Source organism: Dermacentor albipictus, chromosome 7, assembly GCF_038994185.2.
Source record: "Dermacentor albipictus isolate Rhodes 1998 colony chromosome 7, USDA_Dalb.pri_finalv2, whole genome shotgun sequence".
Taxonomy (NCBI): Eukaryota; Metazoa; Arthropoda; class Arachnida; order Ixodida; family Ixodidae; genus Dermacentor; species Dermacentor albipictus.
The window spans coordinates 1,924,329-1,938,485 of NC_091827.1; the positions used below are offsets into that span (position 1 = coordinate 1,924,329).

The window sequence follows — 14,157 nt, forward strand, 5'->3', positions numbered from 1 at the left end:
AACATTGATTCACAGCGGAGGAAAAGAACTAGGAAGCTTACCAGCAAGTATGCAGCCTGTAGGGTGGGCAACAAAGCAATGGTCAATCGGGAAGTCAGAGAGGCTGAAATAATCTCATGGGTGGTGGCAACGGAAAAGAAACCTGCCATGAGTAACTATTTAAGAGGGAAAAATGAAATCAGGAAAGAAAATTTATGATAACTCAAAGGGAAGCTCATTACTTTTTGAAGTGAGATCAGAATGCTTTAGAACACGCAACTATAATGCAAGATATAAGAAGGAAGAAGAAGCATGTGCTTGCTGAGGTAAAGCTAGAAAAATGATGGAGCATGTTTTATTAGAATGCGAAGACATCTGCCCAGCGATAGATTTAGGCACCACTGGCCTCCTTGAAGCACTTGAGTTCTGCGAGGGCAGGAGAAAAGTAAACCTGTCCACAATAGAGATTAGTAAGAGGTGATTGGAAGATTGGTGGAAGGAATGTAGGAAAACGAAAAATAATGCAGACGTACAAAACCAAAGTTCGCAATAGGATGTCAGAAAATGCGGTTGTGGGAGTTCATAGTGTTTTTTTTTTTTCTTTTTTAACTTGGGTAGGACATTAGGCAATATAATAGCAAGAGCTTGGTGGCGCAACCCACCGCACCGTTCCAAAGGGGACGCTCATAACATTCATCCATCTAGGCTTCGTACATGTACACGTACAGAAGCATGTGCTCACTGCAGTAAAGCTAGGGAAACGATGGAGAATGTTTTATTAGAATGTGAAAATATTTGCCCAGCGGCCGACTTAGGAATCACTGGCCTCCTTGAAGCGCTTGGGTTCAGCAAGAGCAGGGGGAAAGTAAACACGTCCGCAACAGAGATTGGTAAGAGGCAAACTAGCAAAACAAACTAGCAAAATAAAAAAAATCTGGTGCGGCTTGGTCACTTCTATCAAGCTTCGTTTAGCTCCTTGATCGCAATGGTAATTTAAGTGGCAATGTAGCCTATTTTCGCTATTTACTGAACTAATTAGGTGAAATTTGGTATGTCAATGTAACCTATCATGCTGATATCAGATCTGCAATCAGTTTGGAGCCATCTGCTATGGCTTTTGATTTGCCACAACTGGCGTCCTCTATTTGCCACCCTCCAATCATAATTTACAGCACAGAAATTACTCATGATTTTATGCCATAACGTTCACGAAGCCCTATTTTGTGCTATAAAGCTATTTGTTTATTTCTTGATGCACTATAAGCACAATTAAAAATTAATTAACCTTACTATGCCTATTGCCTTACAAGTGAATTTCTACCCACATGCAAACAGACGTACTTACTCGTGGTAGTTCCCAGCTGGTCTACCACAGAGCCGAACACAGCTTCAACGGCTACCGACCTAACCTTAATGCATGATCTTGCGACCGATTGCCGATGGATAATCTCCGTAGGATTAACGATGGACTGATCCCCGTAGGAACATTAGTGACAAGCTTTCCATGATGGCTTGCAGCTCATTATCCCATCGACCAGCAGCAAATTTTTATCACAGCCACACCATATTCCATCATGTCTAGCCCATAAGGCCTTGTCGGAGCTGCATGATAGTGTGTCGGCGAGTAAGGTTATGGTTTCATACCGAATCAACACAGATCTTTTGACAGCAGTTGCAAGACACTCAGAATGCCAACAAACTGGCTCTCCAACGAAGGCTAGTGCATGGGTTGACCACTGTTCATGGCCGCAATCTTTGCAAAATACCATACGGTGATTCCTCATCCCAAACACTTTTCGTAGGCGCAGAACGGTCACTTTTTGTAGCTTCGAGTGACCCGTCGCAAGACTACATTTATAAGATTTACATGGTGGACTCGAAAATATCATGTGACAACACTCTGACACTCGGCTGCAGACACATCTACATGGAGTAAATGTGATTCGGAGAAGGGGGGAGGGGGGGGGTGCAAATTGTTGTGGGCCACCTGATTCGAGAACTCCATAGTGCGGTACTAATGACCTTGAGGAGCGGTGCCGAATGATGTGATGAGAATTACCTGACTTAGTCTGTCGTGCAGATTCACCTGAACGAGCTAAACGAGCCATAAAGATGAAAAGAACCCTCCTGTTTTCTAGAAGAAACCTGCAAAGCAAAACTTTCTAAGCAATAGATGATTGCCATTAAATACAGTACAGTTCTCTATTAAACCTTTGAGGGTCAATGACGTAAATATACGGCACTCCTAACAAATAGAAAAATGGTAGATGCCGTATATTTACGGCACCGTCTGTACGTTTAAAAAACACTTGAATTTCCTAACTTTTTCTCTCCTATCATGCACTGCCACTATGTGGGAATACAGAAATTTTTTTCGCGCGCCCCCCTCTCTCGGTTTTCATTGCATGGTATGTTTTAGAGCTAGTTTGCTCTGGCGCGTCTATATAGTACCGCTCGCGCATTGGCGCGTGTGTGGGCGGGCGGTGGTTTGGCTTTTGTTCCGCAGGCGGTTTCGGCTTCTTTCGCTTGCAAAACTGATGGCTATGTCGTTACTAATCACTCAAAGGGGTAACGCTTTTTCTCGCTCGTTTAGTGCTCATAAAGGTGGGCATAGGAAGGATGCCGCCGTGCATGTGTTTCCGCTGCATTTTTTTTTGGACACTCACGAAAACAAACTGCCTGTGGTTGGTGATAAGATGAAGATTAGCGTAAGTTTGTCGCACGTTTTGCTTTTTTGACGGGCACACAACCACACAGTTTACTTGAGTGCGTGCACGTACGCAGTTCGATTATGCTATGGATGTACATATCGACACGTGTACTTATCTTTATCGGGCAACCACGTTTCGCCGCCTAACAAATGTAATCGCACAGCGGGGGGCGCCTGCATGTATCCAAAGTTTCTGGAAAGTCATCGATGAGTCTACCCGGCTGTCTGTTGTCGCCGAACCTTGTGTTATCTGATTTCATCGCGTGACGCGAATGGTGTAGAACTTTGTGGAAGGCACGCGGGTCCGAACGATTAGTCTGGAACATTCGACGACTGTTGTATAAAAGCCGACGCGCTTGACCCGCTTATGAGATTTTCGACGATCGCCGACCATGTTCGCCGCTATCGTTGTGCTATAAGTGTAGCCTGTCTTTGTGGGCACAGGTTCGCCCAAAAAAAGCTAGTTTTGTATTCCACCGTATTGCTGCTTTCTTCACCGTCACTACCACGTGACATATGGTGGAGGTGCTAGTGCGTTCATGTACTGAACGCCCCCGCAAAGCCACGATCCAAGCCCGAAGCCCGAGGACAGAACTAACATCGCCCAAGACTAGCGTGCTAGCCGCAGACTGCAAGGACTGCCCCCAGAGCACGGACTTATACCTGAGTCGACAAAGCAGATCGTGGTTGAAACAACCCCAATGGCTGCCCCAGCGTCCCCCGTTATCCTACAACAACCTCGGGACACACCGACCTTCCATGGAGGACTGAAGACCCAGAATCCTGGCTGGAGACCTACGAGCGAATCGCGACTTTTAACAACTGGCACTCCGACGACAAGCTGCGGCATGTATACTTTGCCTTAGAAGATGCCGCCAGAACGTGGTTTGAGAACCGGGAGTCGACCTTGACGACATGGGACCTCTTCCGTAGCGACTTCCTGCGCACCTTTACGAGCGTCGTGCGCAAGGAAAGGGCCGAAGCCATGCTGGACGCCCGAGTGCAGCTACCTAACGAGAACGTTGCCATCTTCACGGAAGAAATGAACTGTCTGTTCCGCCACGCCGACCCGGATATGCCCGAGGACAAGAAAGTCCGCCTTCTCATGCGTGGTGGGAAGGAAGAACTTTTCGGCGCAATGATACGAAGCCCACCGAAGACTACAGAAGAGTTCTTTCGTGAGGCCACCAGCATCGAAAAGACACTCGAAATTCGGAACCGGCAATTCAACCGCCGTACAAGCTCTACCCACTAAGCAGGAATTCAATCACTGGCCACGGACAATCTGCGCGAGATCATAAGGGCCATTGTGCGCGAAGAACTGCGCAAGGTCTTGCCTTCGTTGCAGCCTCAAGGGGCCTCGATCGCCGAAATCGTGAAAAAAGAGGTGCACCGATCGCTTGGAGTTCCTGAGGCGCAACCAGAATGACCACAGCCCCAGCCGGAAACGATGACCTACGCCGCCGTCGCACGCCGTCAAGGCACCCCTCCACGACCGCGCCAGGGCCCTGTAATGCCGCAATTCCGTCGTCGTCCGCCACCGCCGCCACCAGCACGCCCACCACACCTACGCGAGGAAGACGGACATTTGGCGAGCCCCCGACCACCGCCCGCTCTGCTATCACTGCGGAGAAGCCGGCCATGTGTACCGCCGATGCCCATACCGCGACTTGGGACTGAGAGGGTTCGCCGTCAACGCGCCGCGTCCACCACTTGGCCAGCGCCCACGTGACATCGCCGATTACCTCGCCGCTACACAGTGGAGCCCTCAACGGCCGTCCCGTTCGCCGTCACCAGGCCGCTACCTGTAGCCGCAGCGCCGACCATACACCGGCCCAGCCCAAGGCTGCTCTATGAGCCCATATCCGGAAAACTAAAAGCAGCAACCGATGGAGGTGCGGTTGCTGTTCGTCGAACTGACGAACATCCTCCGCCGCCGCCGAAGAAACCATCTCGACGACCTAATGACGACACGCCGCCGTCCCGACGAAGTCAGGAAGCCGAGACTACACCGACGAAAGAGGACTTGACGACGTGACGTTTCAGCATCAGTTCAACACGACGCAGCCGTGATCTGACGCCGAGACCTAACTGCAACGCCAGACAAAGAACCACCGACCTTGACGTGCTCCTCGAAGGCCACGCAGTTACCGCCTTAGTGGACACAGGCGCTGATTACTCCGTCGTGAGTGGGCACATCGCCGCCCAGTTGAAGAAGGTTAAGACTGCATGGGAAGGCCCTCAAATTCGGACACCTGATTACGCCGACTGGAATCTGCACGACAACAATAACCATTATTGACCGGACTTACCCTGCCACCTTCGTTATCCTCCAACAGTGCTCACGAGACGTCATTCTCGGTATGGAGTTCCTGAACCAACACGGCGCAATCATCGACCTGAAGTCGAAGTCAATAATGCTGTCGGAAGATAAAGCGATACCGCCGGAGAGCCCTCGTAGTCACCACGCCTTGAGTGTTCTAGAAGATCAAGTAAGCATCCCGCCTCGCTCCAGCATTGTTATTTCGGTCGGCACTGAAATACCCGCTGACGTAGAAAGTGTAATCGAAGACGACCAACATCTACTGCTAGACCCGTGAAATTTGCATCGCAAGAGGGATCGCTCGACTGCATGGAGGGAAAACTGAAGTGTTACTGACAAACTTCAGCCAGGAGTTCAAGCACATCAACAAGGGCATGACGATCGCGTACATCGAGGAAATTCTGGAAACCAGTAATGCGTTTGTCCTCTCAGATTCCACCGCATCTACCCCAACGACCATGGTTCCCGAACCAGACTACGACATTAATCCAAGTCTCCCTGTGATTAAGCAACAGCAGCTCAGAAGTCTGCTCCGACGATACAAAGGCTGCTTTTCAACGCCATCGAGGATTCGACAAACACCAGTCGCCAAGCATCGCATAATCACCAAGAAGTACGCTCGACCACTCCGCCAGAGCCCTTACCGAGTTTCGCCGCGAGAACGCGAAGCTGTAAGAGAACCAGTCGACGAAATGCTGCGCGATGACATCATTCAGCCGTCGAAAAGCCCATGGGCATCCCCTGCTGTCCTGGTGAATATAAAGGACGGAACCCTACGTTTCTACGTCGATTATTGTAGTCTGAACAAGATCAAGAAGAAGGATGTATACCCCCTCCCGCGGATAGACGACGCATTGGATTGGCTCTGCAATGCTAAATACTTCTCCTCAATGGGCCTCAAGTCTGGCTATTGGCAAATAGAAGTCGACGAAAGAGATCGCGAAAAGACCACCTTCATCACCCCAGACGGCCTCTGCGAGTTCAAGGTTATGCCATTTGGACTGTGCTCGGCGCCTGCAACGTTCCAGCGCATGATGGACACGGTTTCAGCAGCATTGAAGTGGCAGACCTGTCTCGTTTACTTTGATGACGTCGTCGTGTTCACCGGAAATTTCGACGATCACCTTAAGCGGCTTGCCACAGTACTAGAGGCCATCAAGTCATCAGGGCTCACTCTGAAGCCAGAAAAGTGCCGCTTCGCTTACGATGAGCTTCTGTTCCTAGGCCACGTCATCAGCAGGTCTGGAGTCCGCCCTGACCCGCAGAAGACAGCTGCCATCACAAGGTTCCCGCAGCCCCCCGACAAGAAAGCAGTGCATAGATTTCTTGGCATGTGTGCCTACTACAGGCGATTTGTCAAGGACTTTTCACGCATCGCTGAGCCGCTGACACAGCTAACTAAATGTGACGTCGAGTTCAAGTGGGAAACGCCGCAGGCCGACGCATTTCAAGAACTAAAACGACGCATGCAGTCACCGCCCGTACTTGCGCACTTCGACGAGCACGCCGATACTGAAATCCACACTGACGCCAGTAGCCTAGGCCTCGGTGCCGTCCTAGTCCAGAGAGAAGATGGACATGAACACGTGATAGCTTACGCTAGCCGGTCGTTCTAAAAAGCGGAAGGCAATTATTCTACAACCGAAAAGGAATGCCTCGCCATCGTTTGGGCTACAGCGAAATTTCGCCCTTACCTATATGGCAGGCCATTCAAAGTGGTCAGTGACCATCACGCGTTGTGTTGGCTAGCTAACTTAAAGGACCCTTCAGGACGGCTGGCTGGTGGAGCCTCAGACTACAAGAATACGACATCACTGTAGCATACAAATCTGGACGAAAACATTCAGATGCTGATTGCCTATCACGCGCCATCATTAACCCGCCGCCGCAAGATGACGAGGATGACGACACCTTCCTTGGAATAATAAGCGCTGAAGACTTCGCCGAACAACAACGAGGGGACCCGGAGCTAAAAGCACTAGTCGAGTATTTGGAAGGGCACACCGACGTTGTCCCTAGGGCATTTAAGTGTGGATTATCTTCGTTCACGCTTCAAAACAACCTACTCGTGAAGAAGAACTTCTCACCAGTCCGCGCCAGCTACCTTCTTGTTGTACCGTTAGCGCTGCGTCCAGAAATACTGCACACCCTACACGACGATCCAACCGCTGGGCACCTCGGATTCTCCCGGACGCTTTCAAGAATACAGGAAAGGTATTACTGGCCGCGTCTGACCACCGACGTCGCCCATTACGTCAAGACATGCCGAGAGTGTCAGTGACGCAAGACACCACCGACAAGGCCAGCAGGATTACTACAGCCGATCGTACCTCCTCGCCGACCATTCCAGCAGATTGGGATGGATTCGTTGAGGCCGTTTCCGATGTCAACGTCCAGGAATAAGTGGATCGTCGTGGCGACGGAATATCTCACCCGCTTTGCTGAAACTAAAGCTCTACTAAAAGGCAGCGCTGCCGAAGTGGCGAAATTTTTCGTCGAGGACATCCTGCTGCGACATGGTGCCCCAGAAGTCCTCATCACCGACAGAGGAACGGCTTTTACAGCACAGCTCGTCCAAGCCATTCTGCAGTACAGTCAGACAAGCCACAGGAGGATAACTGCCTACCATCCGCAGACGAATGGTCTCACGGAACGCCTGAACAAGACCCTCGCCGACATGCTAGCAATGTACGTCGACGTCGAGCACAAGGCGTGGGACGCGGTCCTGCCATATGTAACCTTCACTTACTACACGGCAGTGCAAGAAACAACACAGATCACGCCATTTAAGCTGGTTTACGGCAGGAACCCGACGATGACGCTTGACGCCATGCTGCCCCATGTCACTGACGAAGAGAATGTTGATGTCGCTAGCTATCTCCAGCGCGCCAAAGAAGCCCGACAGCTCGCCCGCCTACGAATCAGCAACCAGCAGAGGACCGACAGCCGACACTACAACCTGCGACGACGCTTCGTCGAGTAGCAGCCCGGCGACCGTGTTTGGGTTTGGACTCCGATACGCCGACGAGGACTGAGTGAGAAACTATTGCGCCGCTATTTCGGACCCTACAAGGTCATTCGACGCATTGGCGCACTGGACTATGAGGTCGTGCCAGACGGAATTTCGCATTCACAGCGGTGCCGCACACGATCTGTAGTGGTCCACGTGGTGCGTCTGAAGCCCTTTTACAGACGCTGACGAACTTCCTTATTTTTGTTTTCTTTGCTACGGGTGTTCTCTTCCTTACTTTCGTTTGCATGCGGCATTGGGTCGATGCTTTTTAAGAGGGGGGTATTGACACGTGTACTCATCTTTATCGGGCGAGCACGTTTCGCCGCCTAACAATTGTAATCGCACAACGGGGGGCGCCTGCATGTATCCGAAGTTTCTGGAAAGTTATCGATGAGTCTACTCAGCTGTCTGTTGTCGCCAAACCTTGTGTTATCTGATTTCATCGCGTGACACAAATGGTGTAAAACTTTGTGGAAGGCACACGGCTCCGAACGATTAGTCTGGAACATTTGACGACTGCTGTATAAAAGCCGACGCGCTTGACCCGCTGATGAGATTTCCGACGATCGCCGACCGGGTTCGCCGCTATCGTTGTGCTATAAGTGTAGCCTGTTTTCGTGGGTACAGGTTCGCCCAATAAAAGCTAGTTTTGTATTCCACCGTATTACTGCTTTCTTCACCGTCACTACCACGTGACAATATTAGTTAAAGAACAGGCACTGCATGAAAACTAATGTTGTGCCATTATAGCCTCCAGGATAGCAGAGGAGCATGCTGCTGTGTAGGCCACGGCTGGTTACCCTAGTGTGGCTAAATGCAAGCGACTTTCCTCGCGGCTTCTGAAATCTGCATGCGCGGTGCTTGCTTATCTCGGCGATTGTTGGACTGCAGCGGTGGGCGCACGGCTGTGCACCCTGTAACAAGCATGTGACGCCCCCTCGGGCATATTCTTTGTTGGCCTGGCAGGCTCGCCGGCCTGCCAGGCTCAGTAGGCCACACTGGTCACCGCACTGCAATAAATACCGATGAGCACAGCTGCTCAGCAATCAGTCATCGTTCGTCACCACCATGCTGCGGAGCGTCTATCTAACGGTTGCCTCGAGCCCTCCCTCATTCACGAAACCAAGGGGATCGTGACACACCCAGTTTTGTAGTGATTCCATGCTTTGAAACTTCGTGTGTGCCCTTTTTTTACCGCAACCCGATTTAAAGTGCTCATTGTAACAGTACAGTGCTTCTGAAAACGTTCGTTACATCTAGGTGCAGTTTCAATAGGTAGGGTCATAAAATCATAAATGCAGTGAAATGTAGTCGTTATACCTGACAAATCGTTATGTTTGGGATCAATGCAGGTGGGTTCGACTGTATATCAAATATCATTCCGCAGCATGAGTGACTTGAAACTGAGACATTCGTGTGCAGAAAAGAAAAGAAAGCAGTAGGGATTTATGCATTCGACACTGCCTTGTAAAAAATAAATCTTGACATTTCTGCTTTGCATTATCTCAGGAAACTTCGAAAGGAACAATTTTAGATAAGCTTCAGAAGGCATATCTTATTGAGTAGAAACTCGATATGATCCTGTTAACTACGATTTCCCGGCAACAAAGTTTGCAATTGCGAATGCAAAAAATGACCCAGAATTGCTCAGTAAGTGAGCAATTTAAACTTTACGGGAGAGGATTAAACTTTACCAAGGAATTTCCTCAGCGACGCATAATTCAGTTTCTTGACATTTCCTTGATCTTCGAACAAAATCATGTTTGTTGGCAGTACTCCCCAAGATCTTCGAAGCCGTTGCTAAACTTTCAATCCAAGCATTCCAAAGTAGTAAAAAACGGAAGTGCCATGTCATGCCTTAAGTCTTCCCTCACCAGATTCTGCATGCACAAAATGAGCGCCAGTTTTAACGCGCAGGTCCGGCGCTTATTAGAAGCAGGTTATCCTAGTGCAGCGGTGGCCACTGTGGCTGAGCGCCTAAAGAAGTCGGTTTCGAGAGGGACGGACGTGATTACAGAAAACAGTAATAGCAAAAAAAAGAGTAGTGGCTATTCCGTATATTCATTCAGTTTCGCAATGGCTTAAAAAAGTTGCTAGTAGATATGATGTTAATGTTGCTTTCACTGCTCCCAATAAGCTAGGTAAGATATGCGCTGCCGTACAGAATAAAGAGGAGCAGGTAAAAGGCAAAAAACGAACAGATATTTGTCCAGCAAAGCACAATAAGAACAACAGTTTTACTGACTGTCATATGGGTGTGGTTTATAAAATTCCCCTTAGCTGTGGCCAGTTCTACGTAGGGCAAACGGGACGGTGTATAAATCAGAGGCTAATGGAACATAAAAGGTCGTAAACCGGTGGATCGCCTTCTAATCTTTCGCTACATTGCCGAGATTGTAACTGCACACCAGAGTTAGATAAATGCGCGATAATGTACAGGCATAAGAATGAAGATACGCGTCTTATGGTAGAGGCATGGCATATCTATAATGGTGGAAGTGTGTGCATGAGTCAGCCTTCGATTACTTTACATAAGGAAGAGATTAAGTGCCTTAACAGTTATCTCTCACGTAGACCGGCACGTGTACCCGATTGACACGTGGTGTTACCATTCCTGAGCATGCGCAGATGAGTTTTGTGTCTTCTTTCTTTCTTTCGCCTCAGTGCTCCCTTCAGTTGATAGTAGGCGTTCGTGTTGTCCACTTCTCTACTCTTGTGTCCTGTCTGCACGCCTCACTTTTTTTGCATAATGGACCCAATACAGTTCAGTTACACTTCTTTTTTCCAATTCATATGTTTCCGGAAAACCCAATCTTTCGGCACCAATGTTCAAGTAAGTCACCAAACTGTGATTCAATTATACATTTTCCAGCTGCTAGATCCCATGTGAAAAAGAAAAGGTGCGAGGTGCACACGATTGAGAACAGTAGCCAGCCGCTGCAGCAGCTTTTCTGCAATACTTGCCCTCCTGTCTCGTGTGAAAATGCCGCCGCGGACTCAGTTTTCTCTTCCGGCACAAGCAAAACGCCTTTCAGGTTGTCACACACCGCACGTTTAGCTATTGCCACCAATCCTATTGAGATAAGCACCTTCACCTATCTGTTTCACAGGACATGAAGCATAGTGCCATTGGAAGTGTACTGCACACTTTAATATGCAAGATCCAAATGCGCTGCAAACTGAGCATCATGTTTCGCTCTTGTGGCACTGTAGACATCATATTCCGGCGTTGCTGACCTCCACGCTTTTGTTTTGGTTTCCCGTTGCCATTTTAAAACACAACACAACTGGAAAACAACCATGCATGTTTTGGGTCACTTCGGCCCAGCCAGCTTGATGGCGTCTCGCACCAATATGATTCACACCGAGTGGGCATGTCAAAACTTCCCGCCAAAATTCCTCGCTTGAAGAAGCTGCTGACCTAGGCCAAATTTGAGGAGCACAAATGTAAGCTTGCTGAAGCCGCAAGAATGACAATGTGCATCGTGGGCCACAACAATTCCCACAACGCTTCGCATTATGTATTATTATTATTATTAAATACTTTATTTCGCATTATGTAGATGTCAGCTGCAGTTGAGTCTTTCAAATTTTCTTTAGTGACTGGATCATACGTTTCCCGGTTAGTATGTTTTTTCAGTTAGTATGCTTTTTCTTGTATTTCTTTTTCAAAATGTAAGAACAAGGTTCTACTGTATTTGCTATTATCGATACACTGAACTATCTTGCAATCCTCTTCAGGTTGGCTATACCTTAGATTGACTGTATTGAATAAACATTAGGGCAACCTCCATCCAGATTCTCAAAGTAGATGAGGACAATGCATAAATATCTTGTGGCCTGGCATGTTGACATTTTGAGAGCTCGAATGATTCCCAGCAGCCACCACCACCAGAGGACTGTCCACGGGGCAAGGTAAAATTTCGATCAGTCACCTGGCAGTGAAGGATCGGGCAGCCGCACAGCTGGTACAGGGGCAACTCCATGAGGGACACAGGGACAAGCCTCTCGGAAACCCCCCGCAGCCCCCTTGTCCACCATGTAGAGTGTGTCTGGAATGTGCGACAGGTGTGGGGGCCACGGGCTCGGTGACACAGGTCCCAATGCTTGCTCCTGGGAGAGCTGATCTTCCAGCCAGGCCTGCCATAATATACATTGTGGTGAACTGGGCTTGTACACACATCCTAGATGTGCGCAGCAAATTGACACAAAGAAGGGCACAAACCAAAGAAATGACTCTCAACACAGGAAACGCCACTATTAGCTGAATTGACTTTCCAAAAGTTAGATTCTCTGCATGCATCGCGACATGTACAAGGCCTTTGCACACTGTCACATCAGCCTATCCAACCACAGTGGTAGTTTAAGACTAGGAAACATGCCGGCCAAGCTGCAGCCAAAAGCTGTTCCACAACAGAAGAGGAAACTTGGGTCAGGGGAACTCCCATTTCCAGTAAATGTCAAATGCAGAACTGCTCTCGTATGCACACATGTACACATACAGAAAAACAAGTCTATGACTACAACTTCAATTACAGTGAAACCTCAATATCACGAAATTCGTGATAAAACAAAGTGTTTAACTTTTCATAACCTCTTGTCCATAAACACCATGTATTCAGAACCTGAACCTGGCAATGGAATCTGAACCTGGCAATGTTTAACAATAGAATGTTATCTAGTGAGGAGAGTCTAGCAGTGCTATTGGAGGAATTAGCGGGCAGTAAATGGGCTATAATAGGGCTCAGTGAGGTTAGGAGGACAAAAGAAGCATATACAGTGATAAAAAGCGGGCATGTCCTACGTTACTGGGCCTTAGCGAAGAGACGAGAACTAGGAGTCGGATACATGATTATTAAGGATATAGCTGGTAACATACAGGAATTCTAGCATTAATGAGAGGTACAAATTGAAGGTCGTACAGGCCTGCGCCCCTACATCTAGTCATGGTGACCAGGAAGTCGAAAGCTTCGATGAAGACGCAGAATCGGCGATGGGTAAAGTCAAAACAAAATACACCATCCTGATGGGCGACTTCAATGCCAGGGTAGGCAAGAAGCAGGCTGGAGACGAGTCAGTGGGGGAATATGGCATAGGCTCCAGGAATAGCAGGGGAGAGTTATAAGTAGAGTTTGCAGAACAGAATAATATGCGGATAATGAATACCTTCTTCCGCAAGCGGGATAGCTGAAAGTGAACGTGGAGGAGCCCGAATGGCTAAATAGATATAAAATAGACTTCATACTCTGCGCTAACCCTGGTATCATACAAGATGTGGACGTACTCAGCAAGGTGCGCTGCAGTGACCATAGGATGGTAAGAACTCGAGTCAGCCTAGACTTGAGGAGGGAACGGAAGAAACTGGTACATAAGAAGCCGATCAATGAGTTAGCGGTAAGAGGGAAGCTAGAGGAATTCCTGATCAAGCTACAGAACAGGTATTCGGCTTTAACACAGGAAGAGGACCTTAGTGTTGAAGCAATGAACGACAATATTATGGGCATCATTAAGGAGTGTGCAATAAAAGTCGGTGGTAACTTCGTTAGACAGGATACCAGTAAGCTATCACAAGAGACAAAAGATCTGATTAAGAAATGCCAATGTATGAAAGCCTCTAACCCTACGGCTAGTAAAGAACTGGCGGAACTTTCCAAGTTAATCAACAAGCATAAGACAGCTATAGCATAAGACAGAAGTATAATATGGATAGAATTGAGCATGCTCTCAGGAACAAAGGAAGCCTAAAAGCAGTGAAGAAGAAACTAGGAATAGGCAAAAATCAGATGTATGCGTTAAGAGACAAAGCCGGCAATATCATTAATAATATGGATGAAATAGTTCAAGTGGCTGAGGAGTTCTATACAGATTTATACAGTACCAGTGGGCCCAATAATGATAATGGAAGAGAGAACAGTCTAGAGGAATTTGAAATCCCACAAGTAACGCCGGAAGAAGTAAAGAAAGCCTTGGGAGCCATGCAAAGGGGGAGGTAGCTGGGGAGGATCAGGTAACAGCAGATTTGTTAAAAGATGGTGGGCAGATTGTTCTAGGAAAACTGGCCATCCTGTATACGCAATGACTCATGACCTCCAGCCTTCTGGAATCTTGGAAGAATGCCAACATAATCCTAAC

General features: G+C 48.3%; 1 protein-coding gene and 1 long non-coding RNA gene across 6 annotated transcripts in view; one reads left to right on the forward strand and one right to left on the reverse strand.

Moving 5' to 3' along the window:
- LOC135918013 (uncharacterized) overlaps window positions 1-14,157 on the forward strand; it is a 104,132-nt gene that overhangs the window by 31,170 nt on the left and 58,805 nt on the right. The gene's annotated exons all lie outside the window — the stretch shown is intronic.
- LOC135918012 (BTB/POZ domain-containing protein 7) overlaps window positions 1-14,157 on the reverse strand; it is a 140,530-nt gene that overhangs the window by 27,099 nt on the left and 99,274 nt on the right. For all 4 annotated transcript variants that reach the window (XM_065451678.2, XM_065451676.2, XM_065451679.2 and 1 more), the window contains one exon: window positions 11,961-12,165. In XM_065451678.2, coding sequence (XP_065307750.2) covers window positions 11,961-12,165 — 205 coding nt within the window. The remainder of the gene's footprint in view (window positions 1-11,960; window positions 12,166-14,157) is intronic.